The sequence below is a fragment of the Electrophorus electricus genome, chromosome 10, assembly GCF_013358815.1.
Source record: "Electrophorus electricus isolate fEleEle1 chromosome 10, fEleEle1.pri, whole genome shotgun sequence".
NCBI lineage: Eukaryota > Metazoa > Chordata > Actinopteri > Gymnotiformes > Gymnotidae > Electrophorus > Electrophorus electricus.
Window position 1 is genome coordinate 5,052,138 of NC_049544.1, and position 21,235 is coordinate 5,073,372.

The 21,235-nt window shown below is 38.6% G+C and overlaps 1 protein-coding gene across 1 annotated transcript; it reads left to right on the plus strand.

Moving 5' to 3' along the window:
• Positions 1-10,299: 10,299 nt before the first annotated feature.
• macc1 (MET transcriptional regulator MACC1) lies at positions 10,300-16,791 on the plus strand. Its single transcript, XM_027000049.2, has 5 exons — positions 10,300-10,364; positions 11,320-11,437; positions 12,761-14,805; positions 15,016-15,204; positions 15,588-16,791. Exons 2-5 carry the CDS (start codon positions 11,320-11,322, stop codon positions 15,792-15,794), a joined length of 2,559 nt encoding a protein of 852 aa, XP_026855850.2. The 5' UTR covers positions 10,300-10,364; the 3' UTR covers positions 15,795-16,791.
• The last annotated feature ends 4,444 nt before the right edge of the window (positions 16,792-21,235 follow it).

Sequence of the window (21,235 nt, forward strand, 5' to 3'; positions counted from 1 at the left end):
TGTGAATACGGCACCATGGGCTGGGAACTTTTTACCAATGCCTGAAATAACAGCCAAGTCTTTCTAAGTGGAAGGAGGACTCTTTCAATAAACAGGAAACATACAACAGGTCCTCAATTTTGCAGAGCTTGCTGATGTTACTTCCAAGTTCTCACTGGAAGTAACATCTGCAAAGTCATCCTACTACAGAGGGAAATTCAGATTTTCAGCATCTGATCCACACAAGCTCTTCACTATTTTTTCTTCTCTCCCTAATCCTCCCCCTCCCCCTCCTTCCTCACCTCTTACTCCTGAGGATTTCATCACGTTCTTTGAGGAGAAGGTTGCAGCAATCCACCCGTCCTTTTCCTCTGTTCCATCTCTTCCAACCAATGTGCATTCCCAAACATCCAACTCTCTGGCTTCTTTTTCTCCTCTCTCCTCAGATGAAGTTCTTTAACTCCTTACTTCCAGCAGTCCAACTACATGTCTGCTGGATCCCATTCCCATTCTACTCTGTTCCAGGTGATTTCAAGAGACCTGCTTCTTTTCATCTCTGTCATCATCAACAACTCCTTATCTTCTGCACATGTGCCAATTGCATTCAAAATCGTCAGGGTGGTAACAATCTTAAAGAAGGCCACATTTGACAGCACCAACATAACCAATTACAGACTTACAATCAATTATCTCTTTTCCTCACCCAGAACCAACTTCAATATCCCAATCAGTCTGGCTACAAACTACAAACTGGCACATTCAACATAAACAGCCCTCATTAGCAGTGACATAGGAACTTCATGCTGCTAAAGCTGCCAAACTGTCATCTGTTTTGAATCTTCTAGACCTTTCAACAGCCTTTGACTCATTGGGATTGGCTCTACTTAGAAATGGTTCCAGTCCTATCTGAAGAGATGGTCCTATCAAGGAACATGCATAGGATGCAAATCCAATCCATGTAGTCCCTCCACCGGTGTCACCCAGGGCTCAGTTTTAGGCCTTCTCCTCTTTGAATACACATTCACCTGGTGATATAATACCTCATGGCTTCTCCTACCACTGCTTTGCTGACAACAGCCAATTAATTCTTTCTTTCCCACTCTCTGACACCCAGGTTTCCATTACATAATGGATGACAGCCCACCACTTGAAGTTCAAATCCAGTAAAACAGAGCTTCTGTACATCTCAGGAACTACCAACCCTTACCATGACCTTACAGTTTCCTTTGAGAACTCCCTGGTATCACCATCTGAAGCTGCTCACAGCCTGGGTATAACTTTGAACAACGAGTTGTCATTCTCAACTCAACTGTTGTTTGAAAACTGACCTGGTCCATATGATGGATTTGGCCCCTTGGCTCACAGATAGCTGCCAAGGTGCTTGTGTAGTCTCATGTCATCTGAAAGCTTGACTACTACAACTTGCTACTTGCTGGTCTTGATCCTGCAGCTTTTGGATAACTGAAACTCTAGCACGTATAGTTTGATATTGTTTCTTGTTGTACTTGATGGTGTTTGTTATTGTCTGAGCTCATACTTGTTTTTCACTTCTAGGAATCAGCACTGATCCCAGTGTTTCAACAGTGTTCAAGGTCAATGGTATCTTGAACGCTAACCTACTGTACTGATTAGGATTCATTCTATGAGTAAATGATAAAGCATTTTGTATGTCGCTCTGAATAAGTACGTATGCTAAATGCCAAAAACTTAAAATGTAAAGTTAAATGACCTAAATATTCAGCAGTCACTGTAATTAGCAGCAGTGATAAGAAATTCGGAATCTTCTCACTGAGTCACTCAGAATGAAAGAAAATGGAATATGAGTTGACCCCCCCCCCCACCAAAAAAAAGAAAGAAAGGAATGAGAGGATGACTGAAGGCCATTCACATTGTCACTGATGCCTGAATGTCAAACCCAGAAATAGTTGCACAGCCCACGGAGTTCACTATGAAGTTAATGGTGACTATTTCTTCAAAGGGGGAGCAAAAAGGGTTTCGACTATGACCCGCAGTCCCTCAAAGAAATATGACACCTGCATCATTCTATATTACATACAGTAAAATGTTTTGTTGATATATAAGCTATAGACTGGAAATAGATGTTAATAACATCTTCTGAGGCCCTTGACAAACAGGCAACACCTAAGCTTACAAAATGCTGTGCTCACATATCGCTGTGGACTGTGGATATGGATGTCAGTATTTGGCTTCAAATAATTTTAACCATATAAGCACCTGTGGAGTTGAATGGGTGTCCATTTTGTCAGCCAACTGGCCAAATATGACACAAGTGATGGGCAGGGTTGTACCATGGAGAGCAGGACACATAAGACCGATCAACATCAGGAAAGCCTCTGGGCAGGTGGCATTACGAAACTGTAATAAAAACAGAAGCAAACAAGACATCTCTTAAAATGCAGTGATACCTACAGTCATATGGGTTGTGAACCAAATATATAGAGAGTAGCTACAGAGATTGCCTTACCAGCAAAAAAATAAAATGACTGTTTATGAATCACATTGTGTAATGGTATAGTAACAATGTTTCCTTTATTTTATTCACTGCCTAATGGCTAAAGTACCATAACAGATGATGATAATTTACTTCCTGTCCTTTGATGTGGGCTTCTCTGCTTTCTCATCTTCTGTTAAGGAGAAGACGATAAGGCATGGCCATTTAAACCTCCAAGATTGGGCTTCTTCTGTGTTCAGCTCCTCTCTAATACTGGCACACTAGTGTTTATGGGCATGTTGAAGCAGAGATCAACACAGATATTTCTAGTTGTAAGAAACGACAGTGCACAATGATTAGACTCTGAACCCAACAAATGATTAGGAAAGGAAATTAATTTTATTAAGGAATGGGCGTCTGACCATGCCAATAATGTGATGAGTTTTTTGCTGTTGATCACTTTGATGTTTAATGAGAACTCTCATGAAAATCAGCAAACAAATCCTTACAGTGTTATTTGAATGCACAGACTGGAAAGTGATCAAGGTTTAAACATTATACTTGCAATGACTAAGCAAGCAACCACACCAGAATCTCCACCGAGGACTTACTTTAACCATCACAAGAACTCAAAATCAACTCTTTCAATCTCCACCATCTCTCTATGCACCCTCCTCTGGACATTTCATAGAAGATGCAGGAACCGGTGTGTGCAGGCACTAAACTCTCTGGCCAGACTGAAAGATCTCTTTGACCACTCCAATATCAGCAGCAAAAGCCTTGTACATGACCCTCACAAGCACCATAGAGTTTAGTGATAAGAATGGCAGGGTACCTTTAGGAAAGATGACACTAACAGCTGTTATAAGAACAATCTGGGGTTTTTAAAACATTTGAGTAACCTATCTGATTTCATTTGAGTAACTTATCCAAATTTAATCAGCAATACAAAGAATATGACTTATTCAGCATGCAAAAAAGTCTAGTCTGATATCTGTGGAACATCACTCTCATACCAAGGTAGTACATCTTAACATCAGGTCTCCAGCCAACAAATATGATCTTATAAGCTCATACAGACTAGACTTAATGCATCTAACTGAACTGTAGTTAGCGGAAGACAGTAATGCAGCTGTTCTCAACAGACAAACGTCTGCTTTATGAATACATGGCAAATTGGCAAAAAAAAGAGGAAGGGGTGCAGATGCTTTATTCAAAGAGACATTGAAATGCTATGGGATTTTCCTTAAGAACATTCTTTTGAATAATTGTATCTTGTACTGAAAAGACCTCCAAGAATCCTATTTTTAATCATTTACAGATCTCCAAAATACTGTTCAAGGTTAATTGATTTGCTGTAATACTATTAGTTATCTCCATCAATATTGACTGATTCACGATGACTTTAACTTCTATGTAGATAATGCCAAGGAATATTTATTATTAATAATAATAAATCATTATTATGTAAGAATTTAATACAATCAACACACACTTGAGGAACCAGTTTTGCATAATTAAATCACCTTTCCCAGATGTAAGTATTTGGACTATGGTGTTCTTTGTTCTGGCTGCTTTGTGATTAAAACTTTTGCACCAGCCAGGAGGGATCTGTGATTATACTCATTGTTTAATGGCGCTCCAGGCCAGCAATGGACATTGAAGGGTGGGGTTTACCCTGATTTATTTTAAATAAATACAAGTTAACTGGTGTTGAAAATAATTTTTTAGCTGTCCATATTGCTCTAGATATAGTGGGTACTCAATAAGAGTGAATACAGGAACAAAACCAAAGGTTGTTTTCCAGTTGATCACCGAGAAGGCTGCTACCCAATGCAAGCATATTTATGATCGTAGAGCTGGGACTGCTCTCCTACTGTCAGGAGAAAGTGTGGATTAGAAACCAGGTAAGGCAAGTTAGGGGTAAATTGAGTGGGTTTTGGAATCCAGCTGTGTACGTAGTTACAGGCCGAGTAGGTGAGACTGTCTTTGATCAGTAGACAGCTCCGGAGAATGGGGAAAGGAGACATTTTGCATGCCAGTGCTTTGAAGCCATGTCTGTTGATACCACAAGGTGCACCTGCAGAAGGGAGGATTGATAATAATGCTGGTGAGAGCTGTTCCAATGTTTGGAATTTGTCAACATTGTTCCTGAGAATGCAAATGGACCTGATGTTTGGCCATTCCCAGCCTATTTTAGAGAGGAAGACTGCCATTTTGGTGAACTTGTCAGTGACTGACAAGGTTAAAATGTGGATGGTGCCAGATGTGTGTATTTGAGTGGGGTGTAACTCTTTGTTCTGGGTGCTTTGGGACCAATCAGGGGACCTGTGATTAGACTCATTATTGTTTGATGGTGCCCCAGGCCAGCACTGGCCATTGGAGGGTGGGATTAATTTTAAATAGAGACTCCTAAAGACTACAGGTGGTAACTAGAGGAAAGGCAACTGAGAAGCAAACAGGGAGTGTACCAGTGGAGGAGCGAATCAATGAACGAGGGGGTGAGAGGAAACAGTTTATGAGCCGAAGAATAACAGCAGCTACACTATTGGCGCAACACCTGCTGAGCCGATCAAGGATCTGGCACAGACTGCTCAACTGTGGGCTTCACAAGCATGGGAGGTGTTGTCATGTCATGTTGTCGACCATGAAGCGGGAACTGAGATTCCATTCATGCGTCTGACTCTTCTCATTGTGTGGTAGGTTGTGCCTACTCCCAGCCAAAGTATGTGTGAGGATTGTATTTTAAATTCCCTTTACCCACTCTCTTTGGCTAGCTTATGGACTTGGGTGGGAAGGGTGTTATTTTGTGTGGAATTGTGAGGGGTGATGTGATAACTTGGGAATTTATTTGTAATGAGTGCATTATTTGATTTAGATTGAGTGAATTGTAGTGATTATAAGGTGTTCTTTTTTGTTTTTGTTTTTTACACATTCCCTTAAGCCAGTAAGCCTAGCAAAGGTTGGATTGTTTCATTCCTTCTGTAAAACATTTCCCTTATTATATTGGTGTGTCTGCTCACAACCTGAGTTGAAGTCCCTGTAGTGATGATTTGATTAAAATAGTTCCTAGGGCTGTTTCCATCCTAGGCTGAGTATTCGTGCATGTATTTATGTGACTTCCTTCTGTGTTTACCCCAAGGTACAGTGTTATGTTGCGTTGATACTTGGATAACTGACTTTCTCAAATGTACTCAAGTCTATAGTAGTTGATCTGCTGCAAGTAGTTAATGGCTCATTCCTATTAGGCCTTTTCCCCCAAAAGGCCTAAACTTTCTGCAAATCACTAAAAGCAGCTGTAATTAAACCAAAGAAAACTCTGGCTGCGTCTATACTTAACACCTACAAACCTGTCTCATTCTTCATTCTGTAAGTACGGTAATTGAGAGTGGTATGAAACCAATTAACCTTTTTATGTAAATGGTTATCTTGACAAATTCCAAATGGGTTTCTGACCCCACCACAATACTGAGACTGCTCTCATAAGGTACTAAATGATGAATGCCTTAATGCTGACTCTGTTAACAGGTCAGTCCTCGTATTGCTAGAGCTTAGTCTTGAATGTGAGACTGTATATCACAAAATTATGGACAATTGAAAATTGGTAGGACTGTCAGGAACTGTCTTCAAATGGTTTGGGCCATGTTTAGAAGGCTAGAGTTACCTTGTCAGTATTGGCAGTTATGGATCTCATAGGGTGGCTGTAATGTGGAATCCCTCAGGGACTAGTTCTTGGTTCACCTTTATTTGACCTTTATATGCTCACATTAATACAAATTCTAAAGTAAATCTAAATTCGTTACCATATTTGTAGATGACACAGTGCCATTCCTAGCTCTCTCACTGGATGATTACAGCTCAATAAACATACTCTGGAGCACATAAATACTTGGGCCAAGACAGAGTTAAAGACCAAACAAGAAGGTATTTGGTAACGGGGGGGGGAAATCAAGGCAGATGTTGAGTCTAGGGATCTCAAAACTATAGACCTATTTAGAAAAAGACTCAGATCTCACATTTACTAGGCACATCAAATCAATCACCAAAGCAGCCTTCTATCATCCTAAGAATACAGCTAGAATGTCTTAGAACCTTTCCTTGCTTTTATCCCCAGTGGAGTTGCTAACTTTGACTTCCTGAGAACAGAATGGAGGAGGATTGCTGCCCCCCTTCGAGTCTTGGGTTCTCAAGGTTTCTTCATGCTCTAGGGAGTTTCTCCTTGCTACTGTCACCCTTGGCTTGCTCACTGAGGGCTTGGGCTAGGACATTTGTAAAGCTGCTTTGTCATAAAAGGCATTGTAAAAAATGTATAAAAAGTGCTATATAAATAAATTGACTTTCTTTTTATGGAGTAAATGATGCAATTAATACAACATTCAGTGACCACAGGATGCAGTGCTTACAAAGCAATAATTTTATGTATTGATATTGTGTATTGATATTATGTATTGAAGATGAAGCTGTAATTTGGGACCAGGCTGCCATTTGTAGTAAACATAATCTGTACTTCAGTATCCATATTGGAAAATTTCTATTGAAAATTAACTGGAAAGAGTGTATGTTGTGTTAAAGTTTGCTTTTGAATTAAATCAAAGAAACACATGTAATGAAATTTAGCAACATCAAAATTTCAGTGTTTTCTGCCCTTTTCATTTTTATTAAAAATGTCTCTTATGCAGTTACCTAGTAATTACTAGTTAATGAGTATCAGTCAATAGCAAATAACAACAGGTTCACTAATACAGATTCTGTTTGTATGGAATACTGAAGTGAAGGTTGTTAACTAACTTTAGTAAGGCCCTACAAAAAGGTCTGAAACTAAAGATGTGGTGGGTGGATAAGTATAGCATAGCTGTTTTGTTTTAAATGGCAAAATTTAAGGAAGAAATACATTTTCAGGACTTCTTAATGTGCTGTGGTCACAATCAAGGACAAGAGAAAGCTCAATTTTCATTCATCAGGAGCTTTATATGCTGTCACATAGGCTCAAAGGAACATGACTTCAGCATGGTGTCAAATATCACACACACACAAAAAAAAAAAACGCCGTTAAAATCCTCGCCTGATATAGAGCTGTTGGGTTATCTGTGGTTTGTCTCACCCACCTCCTTTTTTCTGAAAAGCTGTTTATGGTCAGACTACATTTTATGTAAATTACCTTAGACATAACATTTTTAATATAAAACTGTGCTTGGAACAATGTGAGTTGAGTGTGGTTTCATGTACACTAAAATAAGGAACCTGTTCAAAAATAGTGCTTTGTGTGATGCAAGAGACACACATCTACCTGTGTACGCACCTATTTATCAGTTTGCCTACTGTAGCACAGGGTAGAAGCGTGTTATGATTCTATTTTAGGTATGACCCTATTATCATATTAGCATAACCCCCCCACCTGAAAGACCCAATCAAACTCATATCTACACCCACATCTAGCATTAACATATCAGAGGACATAACAGGCTAAATATGTGCCTCTAAAACAAAACATTCCTGCTCTGTATAATCTCTGTGCATCCAGTCCTCTTACATAGTTTGGGCCTAATCTTGAATATCAGATTGGAACTTAAGCATCACAAGATGAAGAAAAGATAATTTATACAGAATAAAATGCAAACTGAAGACCCAACTATTCGTGGAATATTTAAATACCAACTGACCCTGCTCCCATATTAACTGACTAAATTAATACTTATTGTAGGGTTTAGTACACTGATGTTGTTTAACAAACTCTAGCACTTATAGTTCATTACACCTATCATAAGAGAGACCTTATGTATTTTGTACTTCTAGGCATCAGCAGTGATCACTGTATTTCTACAGTATTCTAGATCGTTTGTATATTGGATTCTAACCTGCTGTACTGGCTAGGATGTATTTTATGAGTAAATGACAAAGCACTTTTGTAAGTTGGTCTGGATAAGAGCATCTGCTAGATGCTGTAAATGTAAATGTAAATATAGAAAAATAAAATCTTGTTTGAGATCAAATAAACTGTAATTGTAGCTCATACTAGCTGAATATATTTCACTTTAAAATAACAAAAGAATTTGAACTTTGGATCTTCAGTCTTTGCATTGGATGCCCCTGGAAATCTGATCAGAAAGCTTCATTATAGCAGTTTTAATAAAGACACAGTCAAGGCAAAAAAACACAGAGCAAAAGGCAAAGTTAGAGGCACCGGCAAAAATGATCAAAACCAAGAAGTAACTGGAGACAGCAAAAGTACCAAAATACAGACAGAATCAAGAAGCAGGTCACAAACAATACACAAGCAAAAATTGTGGTCTAGATAAAGAATACACACGGGCTAAGATAATGAACGCTGATAGCCCACAGAGAGTCCAGTAGGTAATCCTGAAAACAGCTAATATTCATGGGACAGGGACCTCTGGTGGTGACAGCTGGTAGTATGTCCAGTATGATGAGTAGACAGTGCCCATTATTTGAAAATAAACTGAACACCATCAATTACAAGTAAACATAGCCCTCAGGGAAGATAAATAACATCTTTAGAAGAGCTGCGTTACTCCTTCAGGTTAAGTGGAACAGAACTAACAGAATGGACCTCTTGCATACATGGCAGCACATCAAGATTCCAGCCATTCTAAGTTCTTTAGTAACATCTAGAAATATCTCCTTTTTGCACCTCACTTTGTTCTCACCTCACAGTTCTTTAATTATGTGGGATCTGACTGACAGATTGAAGAAGAAGGATAATGGGGGTTAAATATGGTAGAATTCAATTAGATTGCCAAACTTTCAAGTCTGATGCAGCTTTGATGTTGCTCTAAAGTAGAAACAACATGCAGCACTTCTTAATGCAATTGATTAAACAAAATTAACCCAGATATAAGTTAAGTAATTAAAAAGATAAATAGCCTTGTCTGTTTGTTGAACTGATGTATGATATCCTACGTGGGTGATTCTTGAGTGATAATATCAAATTATTGGGTAATACTTTAAACCAGTGGTCCTGAAGGTCCCATCCTGCAGTTTTTGCCTGTACCTGAACATCTGCTCCAAACACCAAGGGAAGCATTGATTAGCAGGATCAGGTGTGGTAGATGAGGGTTGGAGCTAACAGGAAAGGAGATCTCCAAGAAGAGTACTGGTTACTACTGCTTTGAACTGCTTTATTGTTCATCTTTCATTTTTATGGAATTTCATGCAAAGATTTCGGATTCGTGTCTATAGTTTGCCAGTAGAGGTCAGTCTTTATCCAGTTTTCAACCACAGTCCGGCCGCTTGCACAGAGCCCCTATCCCTAGGTTATAAACTGTTCCAGGGTTATATGTCAAAAAGGACCTGTTTTATTTTACACTATTTCAAACTTACACTGTTTTTAAAATGTTCAAACAAATACTTATGAAGTAATTAAAGAGGTGCGCATCTCGGGGTTAAAAGGGCTCTCCTCTGTGAAACCTACTATTATTTAATCAAAAAAAAATTAGAAGTAAATAAAATGTCGAGCAACTTCAGACCCAATGGATAAAAAACCTTCTAAAAATACGTAATGAGAAAGAATAATCATTCTAATAATTAAGAACAATAAATCCAATAAATTGCCTTTAAAAAATAAAACTATAGGCGACCAATGTTGCCATAATTTGGAGTTCATAATAACAACACTGTGAACCACAAATAAATAAGCCTTTTTCCATAGATACCGAAACCACCTTCAGTTTCAGGTGTTGCAATACGTTATACCTTCATAATAAAGAGGATTATGGATGACGCAGTCTGAATATAAACCCGTATTGAGGTTCTACTGTCGTTTATGTTTTTTCAGGACTACTAATCCCACAATGCATTTGCCTACTATGCAAATGTAGGCAGGGACGAAAGTGTGCAAGGTGTATGGTTGGTGCCGCTCCAACTTGATTTATTAAAAAAGTTGTCTAGTGAACGTGGAAGAAGAAACGTATTTCAGGTGAGTTACATTTAATCAGTAGCTGTTAATCAAGTGTCGGTGTTCTGGAAACAGCAAGAGCTGTAGCCGTGTCAACCCCGACCAAACTTTATAAAAAACGGAGAAGATTTTCTTCTTGTTGTAGTGAAAATTTTATAGGCGAACTGGTGTATGGAAAGGCACACCTGTGTGACAGTTAAAAGGCGTGTGTGCGTTGTGATTTAAACAAAGAGATATTTTAAATCTATTTCAGTAAAAGAAATAGAGTTTTTGTTTGTTTGTTTTCCGCGCTGCTTCAATCACTTTTAATTTTAATGTTGGTTGCGATCACGAATTGAGAGATAGAGGATTTGTTTAGTGCACGTTATCTTCTTCCTGCTATGGAGTCAAAAACAAACAGGTGGATCGACGTGGCCGCGCTTGGGCGTGTATAAGCGTGGTTATTTTCCCTCCACCAATAGCCCTGAGAAGAAGCTATGTTTTTTAGATTCAAACCAGCTCAACCTGCTTTTGTTCAGTGGCATAGTAAAACACACTTAATGACTGACTCCCTGTGACGGATTAGGCTGTGAATGAACTGTGAATGCACACAGCGACTCAAAACAGCAGGTCGCGTTCCATTCGCCTTTGATTAATAACGTGCTCTGTTCCTTCCCTATAATAGCTGTTTACATGTTGGCTGCTTGCATTGATGTAATGATCTACAAGGGTCACACTCATGAACTTTTAGATGTTTAAATTCTTGTTTTTGTACATCACTAACGGACAATGTAGGCAAATTTAGAATATTTCCATTAAAATGATACTTAAATATTGACTTAAATATTCCTTTAACATGGTAAACTAATTATTTTAGTGTGATTCCACAGACAGTTTACCCCATTCAAATTTTGTTAAATACATTACCTTCTTAACTTTAATTTTGTATGCTTTTTTTTTTCTTGAATCTGTATTTGTTTATTCTCACCTGTAAAAGATGGCAGGTGTTAAAGCAAAGTCGATCTGCCGCACTGGGACTCTAACTCGAAGTCGATCAGAAGGGACTCTGATAGACCTAGATGACAACATAACCATCAACAACAACAGCTTGCATGGTAATTATAAAGAGAGGGGTTTTTTTTGGAAATGTATACCATGTATTGTTAAAGAAAAAAATCTCATTGCTAAGTATTTGCACAGAATTTATGTTTATTTATGCTGTATAGTCAAGTGGTTGGGACAGAAATTGGACACACAAGTAAGGTCACCTTTCATATATTTTGCATTCATATCTCCATTTCTATGATGTTCTTTTAATATTTTTGCCACACCTTTTCTGTTTTCTGACACAAATGTGTAATTTGATATACCTTAGAAGCATTTCTTGCCATGTCTGAAACCTTTCTTTGAAGTAGCTGGTTTGCCTATATCTTTCTGTATAGTAAAGCACCATCCAATGAGTCTGCATGCATTTAAATGAATTGGTAGACATATGTCTGTGGTCACATTTAAATAATTTTGCTATTGGCAGTTCTAGAGGCTTCAATACATGCATAAACTTTGCATGTATTTGTTGTCCCAGTGAACTTTATGCCTTGGTTTGTTTGCCATGACCCTTCCTGTCACAGTGGTGGATTTTATTTGGCCATCCTTAAAATATGCAGATCTGTCTATCCTGACCTTTTTTGAAATGATAAGGAGAGTTTTGTATCTTACAATGTAGCCTAGTTATGCTGATGAGTAATCTTGCCTACAGTAGATTTTCACTCTGAAGGTCATTAATGGTTATTTATTGGTTAGTTAATGGTTAATTATTTATTCTCGGAAGCAGTGGTTATCAGCAGAAGTATCAGTTACTAGTTATTACATACACTAACATGCTCTTTTTGTGTTTTCAAGCTGTTTGATGTTCAGAATATTGTTGATTTGGCTATAAATTGACACTTTTTGTTACCTCAAATAAATGCATACCCTAAACCTTTTTCACATTTAGGGTGAAAACAAACAGATAGAAACAAACACCACTAATCTTTTTTTTTTTTTTTTCACTTAGATTATTTTTTTAATAAAGTTTAAATGTGTGTCTGATTGGGGGACCTTTTATAAAGTTGTTTCATCTAAAAAATAATAATACAAATATATTTATAATAAACAAAGAGGTTTTGTCCACAGTGCTCAGAACTGGCTAGCAAAAAATACCATCCTATTTTTTTTGCTTCAATTTGTGGTTTTAGTAATATGTTGCTTGAATATACAGCAAAAATAACAATCTTCAACTATATCTACATAATCAAGAATTTGCCATTTCTTTTCTGTTTGGGACTGACTATTGCAGTAAAGCAAACAAATAATTATATAGTGTTGTGTGTTAGATAAATATTAGTGTCTATTAAACTAAAAAAGCAAAGTTTTCTTTTTCATGTTGTTCTTTTGGCCAGGGAGCTACATGTCTCAACAGATGGGCAAACATTCTGAGTTGTCTGTCCTGCATCCAGAAGTCCAACACCCAGCACAAACAAATCCCTTCTGGAACCAACTCTCGAGGTCAAACCCTTTCCTTGATGACATTGTTTGTAGACCTCCCACAGATTTGGGTGTGTCTATACTGAAGGAGGATCCCTCAGGTTTGTTTGGTAACAATATTGAAGATTCTGAAAGCATATCCTCAGATGAGAACAATTTTGGCCATACTCTGGAAGTTAGGAAAAATAACTTTAATCGATCTGGGTGGTGGAGGAGTGCTTCAGACATTCTTGAGAATATTGAGAAACAGGAATCCAAAAGGGGTAAGGGTCCTAATGCTCAAAGTCCATTCTTGAAACCTGATTTTGAGTGGTTGAAAAATGACAGGGAGGCATACAAAATGGCATGGCTGAGCCATAGGCAGTTGACTAGGTCATGTTTAGACCTCGGCCTAATGAAGCAAAGTCCAGGATGGGCCCAGACTCAAGCTGCAGACACACACATTGTCTGCAAGATTGATCACAACGGAGGCTCGGTGAAGTTGCCAGACTCTGATATATGTGCTCATATTCCCCAAGGACATGTTCTCTCAGGGGATATCCAGGAAATTTCTCTCAAATCTAGCCTTGATCCACCACGTGGACTTAACAGTAACTACATGGCAACCATAAGCCCTCTTTTAGAAGTCGGTGTCAGTAACCTAAATGCTATGGGAAGCATCTCACTTGACATTAAAATGGCAGCCGAAGTTAAAAAAGACCCCTTAAGTCAAGTTATGACAACGTTTGTAGGTCTGATTGCACACAGGAGAGAAGGACCTTATGAAAAGGTCAAGGACTGTTACATATATAAAAATATGTTACAAATGAAGCTCCAGGAGCTAAAGCCTCATATGTACATTATTGCAGTTGCTGAGGCTATGGTCATCCAGGCACCAGCAACCTCAGTATGGGACTACTTGGACCATCAGATCACTGTTGCCATTTATGGCCCCAAGCACATTCATCCATCTTTCAAAGTTGTGCAGGTCATTTCTTGCCATGATAACATTCCACTCAGGCTTCCTTTCTCTGATATCCACAAGGGTAACAGAAACCTCCCCCCTGTTGTGCTGCATCTGTGGGGAAGGCATCAGTTTAACCCATATGATCTGAAGGATTTGCACATTGTGACCAACATAGTGGAATCAAACTTTGAAGTAAAATCTGAGGATAGGAACAAGGAGGTCAAAAATGAACAGCTCAAAATGGGTAGAGTAATCCACCTGCCATTGGAACTATCCAGGGCAGGTGGTGAAGATATGGGACCTTTCAAACTTGCCATCCAGGTGAAGGACTCAAATGACCTCCATTTGACAGACTTCTACATCTCTTCCCCTGAGACTGCTCCTTTGCGAACTGACAAACATGGACAGAAACATCCAGATCATCATAAAGATGTTACGTGTTCTCTGTCCATTCCAGAAGACTCTGTCCCAGAGGTCCGGAAGTTTCAAGATACAGCAGTGAACCTACAGTGGTATGGCATAGCACTGAAATCGGTCATCAGACAGCCAAAGGTAGACTATCTTCTAGAGTACTTCAAAGGTGACACAATTGCTCTGATCTCTCGAGAGTCCATTAAATCAGTTGGACAGTCTAAAGTGAAGCAGTGGTATATTTGCTATCTCAGGGATAGAATTGGTCTGGTTCACTGCAGAAACATTAAGGTCATTCCAAAGGAACAAGTAATCGACTTCACTGGCGTTAAAGTCACAACACAGGCCCTGTTGGACCATATGACCTCGCCTTTCAAGAAGCTCACATACATGTACTCTGCTATTCAGACCCTAGTCACAGATCACATAACATGTTGGAGGACTTTTGCAGAGGCTCTTGGTTACCCAAACCTCCCAATAGACACTTTCTCCAGAAGACATGCTGAGACAGAAGCAGAAAAGGTAGCCTGTGTACTTGAGAAGCTGAAGGAAGACTGCCACACAGATAAAAATATCAGAAAATTCCAACATGAACTCATTATCGTAAGTATCATGAATTATTGTAAATTGATATTATATATACACACACACAATGTATATGTGTGTATATATATGTGTGTGTATGTATGTATGTGTATGTATGTGTGTATGTGAGAGAGAGATTATCTTTTAAATATCTTTGGAAAAGTATTTTGTTTTCAACACATCATTCTGTATATTATCGTTTGTATAACATCATTTTCACATTGACAGGGACTGTTTAAAATGGATGCTCAGGGCCTTGTAGTCCTTTTAATCCAGAACACAGTCATTTTGTCCACCGCTGTTGAGATTGGCATACGATGGAGAGAACTGGCTGAAAAGATTGGGAGACTTTCCCTTTCTGAGATCGCTGGTTATGAGGCACCGCACAGGGGGAAGAGTGGAGAAGTCAATGTCCAGGTGAGTACCTGCAGATCTTCAGTGTAAATCTCTGCAATGGGGCAGTGGTAGCTCAGTGGTTAAGGTATTTGACTTGTATTCGAAAGGTTGCTGGTTAAAGCCCCACCACTGCTAAACTGCCACTGTTGGGCCACTGAGCAAGACCCTTAACACTCAATTGGTCAAGTTGTGCTCAGTCATAATTGTAAGTCGCTTTGCATAAAAGCATCAGCTAAGTGCCATTAATGTACTAATAATGGATTTTTACATTATTTTGAAAATGTTTTGTGCTCTTTTCTTTAAAATGCATAAATGATCAGGGTTGGAAAAATTGAGATATTTTATTGAGATCTTTTTTTTAAATGTTAGGTTATGATTGTGTCTAAATTGCTAATCTCTTTCAGTCAATGTGGAAACCTGCATATGACTTCCTGTATTCATGGAGTATGCAGTATGGTGATGGCTATAGAGACATGATCCAGGATCTCCACCTGGCCCTGGACAAGATGAAGAGCCCAGTGACCAAGCACTGGAGACTGATCACTGGGGCCCTCATCACAGTGAATTGCATGGAGATTCTAAGGGCCTCTGCCTTCTCTAAACAAGCATAGGGGCCACAAAGCAGCTGGAACTGAGCTTGGTGTAAGGCTGTTCTGCTGTGCCCTTTTATGTGCGCATTGAATGGCATTTGCTGGCATGCATGAAGCTCAGCAACAGATATTGTTTTGTAGTTTTTATTTGGCCTGTCTTGATGATATACAGGACTATCTAGTTCTGATTGGCTTATGAAAGCTTGGTAGCACATGCGGGTAGCTTCCGAAGCCAAAAGGACGCCTGTGGGAATTGGATTTGTTTCTACCCGAATATGGAACACTTATTTACTCTATTATGCAACAGTAATGGTATTAAGGATAGGTGATATGTGGGGGGGAAATATAACAGTCTGTGCAGAGTCTGCATTTGCTTAACTTGCTGTATCTGTATAGTAATGAGTACAACTTTGGTTCCTGCTTCCAACTGTGAAAAATGTGCAGTTATTTTTATCTACATGTACACTGTCTAATATGTGGTTAGGCTTGGAGTTCTTCACCATTGTTCTGTGATTTTGAATACCAGCTGTTACTTATGCCAAAACTAATAGTCATGTATACTTAAAATACTCATGTTACTAAATTATAAGGTGTTACTGCAAAAATAGTTCTCCAGTTCCTCTCTAAACATTTCTTTCCATATAACCCTTAAGTTTAACCCTGGGCAAAATTACTTGGATATTAGTAATTCTCTGTTAGTTTTGTAGTCCAGAGCCTGTATACATCAAGTAGAGTGCAGATTTAGAAGCTGCATTTTTCTGTTGAGGACATTTTAAGGAGATAGTTAAAGATAAAAACTGATTCATGTTTTGTACAATTACTCTGAAATGTAGTTTGCATGATCACTGGCCAGTCTGTCCTAGGAACTGCAGGTCAATGCTGCAGATGGCAATACCTTTCTCTGTACCTTAGGGACCAAAAGCTGAATTTCTAGATATATTTAGCAGATATAGTTGCCTTTGTATTCAATGAAAATTGCAGTATTTTGTGTGACACAATAACTTCAGATCATGACTTGTTTTGCTAGTGCATTTTTAAAATGTATATATATATATTGTAACTTGGCTAAACTGTTCTTTTTATGTAATGTAATTGCAAAATTGTTAGAGTACCAAACTAATAAACTAATTTTATCTGTTTGAAGAATGAATGCTTAATTGAATCAAGCACATTATCTGGATTTTTATTTATTTTATTTTTGTTTTTTGCTTATTTTGAATAAACATGAAATACACATGCATTTTAGGCATAGCTGGCAACTTTTCCACATTGCGTCTTTGCTTCAAGCACAGCACCCTTCAGCCTCAAGCCTGTCACTTGCTCTCAGTAACTTTGTAAGTGACATTTTTAGACAGCATTTGGATCTTAAGTGACCTCAATATCTCTCTCAGTATTGACATGGTGAGCTCTGGTGTGCGTGTGTTTACTTTTATTATTGAGACTGGTGCCGAGCTAAAATGCTTTGCACTGGTTTTGTGTACTTGTGTACCAGTCTCTATTATCAATATTATCCAATAAGAAACCATATCGAATAGGCAGGGATATGTTATTTATATCAAGAATGGTTCAACAAGCACTATATATTCAGCTTTTGAAAAGTATGAAATTCAATTTGCACACTTAACTCTTCTAATTGTATGGGGTATAACTAAGTTTAAATGTGCATAAATATGTATACCAGGGAACTACATCCAAAAGATAAGGGTACTCTAGCTGATTCTTATTGTCAGGAAAAAAGTGCAGAATATCATAGATGTACATTACTTAAACACTCTCTATCCTATACCCAAAGTTGACATAATCAGGAACAAAACATCTCATGTACACCGTCTGTAGCAGCTTACGTAGGAACAAGTTCCTATTTCAAGTTTCAAAAAAAGGATAGATCAATTTAGTCAGTGGTGGGTCTGGATATATGGCAGGAGGCCCTGTAAGGGCCTGAGGAATGTTGTGACATGGAGTCACTCTGGAAAAGTACCCTCTGGCACCAGCTCAGCGCACATACCAGGAGCCTGGAGAAGTACACGAGCCATACCAAAATATCATTAACCTCACTGGGAAAGAGAGGACTTTTGTGAAGGAGCTTATCCTCTTTGGGCCCCTGTTTTTAATAAACCATAGCAATTTTAACATTTAGCTCAATTAGGGTGATTCACATAAGAACAAGGTCCAGACATAATAAATATTAGTAGAAGAATTATTGGTATTGCTTTGGACTTTCAATCTATAGTGTAGTGTTTTTTTTAGGCCCAACTGCACTCCAGGATTGAAGTTGTGTATTTTTCGGCCTTGTGACCATGTTAAGTGGTTTCTTCCCACAGGTTTGTGTTTCATATTTCCTGGAGTAGAAATTTGACACATTACATACACCGTGACATTTCTCATGACCATAGTTCTCTACCAAAATGAATGCATAGACGATATACACCTTACCTTATTACTGGAAAGAAGGCTGTTTCACACTGCTCAAAATTGAGTCACCTCATTATTTCCCAGCTGGTGACAGATTTGCTACAATCTGACATGGTGATCCGAGCCCTGTCAGATGCTATTTTCACTAGAGACTGGGATTTACACTCTTTGGGAATATACACATCAAAGGTCATTCTGCTGAGAAAGTTCTAATCACACTTATTTCATATCAGAAAGAGAAAACAGCTCTTGCTGAAATTACAGAACTTCTGAAACAGAAATTCTGTACACATTTAAAAATACCCATAAATCAAGTTACTAAACTGTCATGTGAGTTAGGTGCAATGGAGAAAGGACTTGTCTTTATACATGTGCACAGTATAAGCAGGCTGTTAATCAAATACAGTGTAAGTGGGATGTGGGATAAATACAGTGTAAGTGGGCTGTAGGTTAGTCAAAAACAGTGCAAGTGGGCTATGAGTTAGTCAAACAGTGTAATTGAGCTGTGGGTTAGTCAAATACAGTGTAAGTGGGCTGTGGGTTAGTCAAATACAGTGTAAGTGGGCTGTGGGTTAGTCAAATACAGTGTAAGTGAGCTGTGGGTTAGTCAAATACAATGTAAGTGAGCGGTGGGTTAGTCAAATACAGTGTAAGTGAGCTGTGGGTTAGTCAAATACAGTGTAAGTGAGCTGTGGGTTAGTCAAATACAGTGTAAGTGAGCTGTGGGTTAGTCAAATACAGTGTAAGTGGGCTGTGGGTTAGTCAAATACAGTGTAAGTGAGAGGTGGGTTAGTCAAATAACAGTGTAAGTGAGAGGTGGGTTAGTCAAATACAGTGTAAGTGAGAGGTGGGTTAGTCAAATACAGTGTAAGTGAGAGGTGGGTTAGTCAAATACAGTGTAAGTGAGCTGTGGGTTAGTCAAATACAGTGTAAGTGAGCGGTGGGTTAGTCAAATACAGTGTAAGTGAGCGGTGGGTTAGTCAAATACAGTGTAAGTGAGAGGTGGGTTAGTCAAATACAGTGTAAGTGAGCGGTGGGTTAGTCAAATACAGTGTAAGTGAGCTGTGGGTTAGTCAAATACAGTGTAAGTGAGCTGTGGGTTAGTCAAATACAGTGTAAGTGAGAGGTGGGTTAGTCAAATACAGTGTAAGTGGGCTGTGGGTTAGTCAAATACAGTGTAAGTGAGCTGTGGGTTAGTCAAATACAGTGTAAGTGGGCTGTGGGTTAGCTGTGCAGCTGCCTGGAGGAGCACTGACACAACACATTACTGTGAATGATGAGAATAATGGTTGAACTTACACTGTCTTCCCTTTTCAATGGACCAAATAGACTTGAAACTGAAATCAAGTCAAAGGCTTGAGCATAAAGGAAAAACCTACAACATGATTTATTGCATATGATTGTTTTCAGATATATACAGGGGTCAAAGGAAAGGCTAAATTCATATATATTCACAACGTTTACAATTTTGTATTGGTTTTCTTGTATCTTATATTAAAAGACTCTTGGTGTTTGGATTCCACACTTGTATTTGTTTAGCAGATATAGGTCATAGGTGCCGGACTTGGACCTGTTCTGCAGTAACCTGTGAGGAGAGCGACCAGCAGAAGCGAAAGCAGAAGTGGGTTTCAGCACACCCAGCACACCCAGCCTGGTACTCCTTCTTTCAAGAGCACTGAGGCAGCCCATCCTGAGATGAATAGGATCTGATCACTGTTTTTGCAGCACTCATTCACAACTTCGCAAGCTAGCAGACTGAAGCAGGATGCTGAAAGCAGAGACTGAGTGCCCTGCACCAGAGTATGGCAGGCGGGTGTAAAGACCCTTTCATCTCAGAAAAAGATTTCTATAAATCCTTTTGTAACAGTTCAGATTTATATGAACGTTTCAGTCTGTAGAGGAAAAAAAAAAAGTACTACTCGGCAGGAAAACCGAGGAGCATGAAATCTGACTAATCAGAGTCAACAACTGACTCAGATTCGCTTCAACATTTTTTATGTCTCAACTTTCCGTGCCGGCACAGACTAGTGGATGTCGTGTGACGTAGTCGGCTAACTGAAAAACTGCTTATATATAAAAACAACAAAGATGAGAGACGCAGTCCTGTGTATGATGTTGGTGCATTTTTTTACATTCTAAATTTGTGTAGCCTTGTAAATAAGATGTGGACGCGTGAACGAATGACTATTGCCCGCAGTCAAAAGCATTTGGAGCTTTGAGAAGTGTGGTAAGGGTGTTCTCTCCCCTTGACGCTCTCTCTCTCTCTCCCTCTCTGAAGAAACGATGTCCAAAGGAGGATGTGCACTAGTCAGAAGATTGTCTGGAGTCTGGTGGTCCTTTCCCTTCTCGAAATTGGAGTTGGGTTGTCCAGTATTACTTTGGGCGTGTTGGAGAACCGAGGTGTCATACTGGCTCAGCAGACCTACCCGTCAAACTCTACACCAGTGTAGAGTGGCGTGTTTGTACGGCACAGTGTCTCTTCGATTAACTAAAATACTGTATATATATATATATATATATATATATATATATATATATATATATATATATATATATATATATATATATATAAAAAACGCTAACATCGTAAATCTATATGTACATTTGATTATTAGTGGCTGTATTTTAACTTAAAAAATTACCTAATGTTCGCATATATTAGTTCGTATTCTAATACATTCAGAAAATGGCAAATTTGCATGCTTATTTGCATACCTATTTTCAATGCATTTACATACCCTTTCAGAACTCATGGTAGAACCATAAAAAGTTATAAACAGAACTAGCAAAGAACACGATTTATATATATTCATTACATTTTTGTCACATATTTTATACGTTTTAATATTCCCTGAAACATTTAAGCTCAGAGCTCATTTCTGACATTATTATGAAATTAATACAGTAATTCATTAATTTTAAGGAGAAGTGAAATGTATATCATACAGTAAAAGTCCTTGCTGTGGCAGCTACTGCACTAAATCTGGGTGTATTAGAAAATGAGCCTTTATTGGACATTGAATATCCTGCGCTGTATTAGGTGTTGTTTA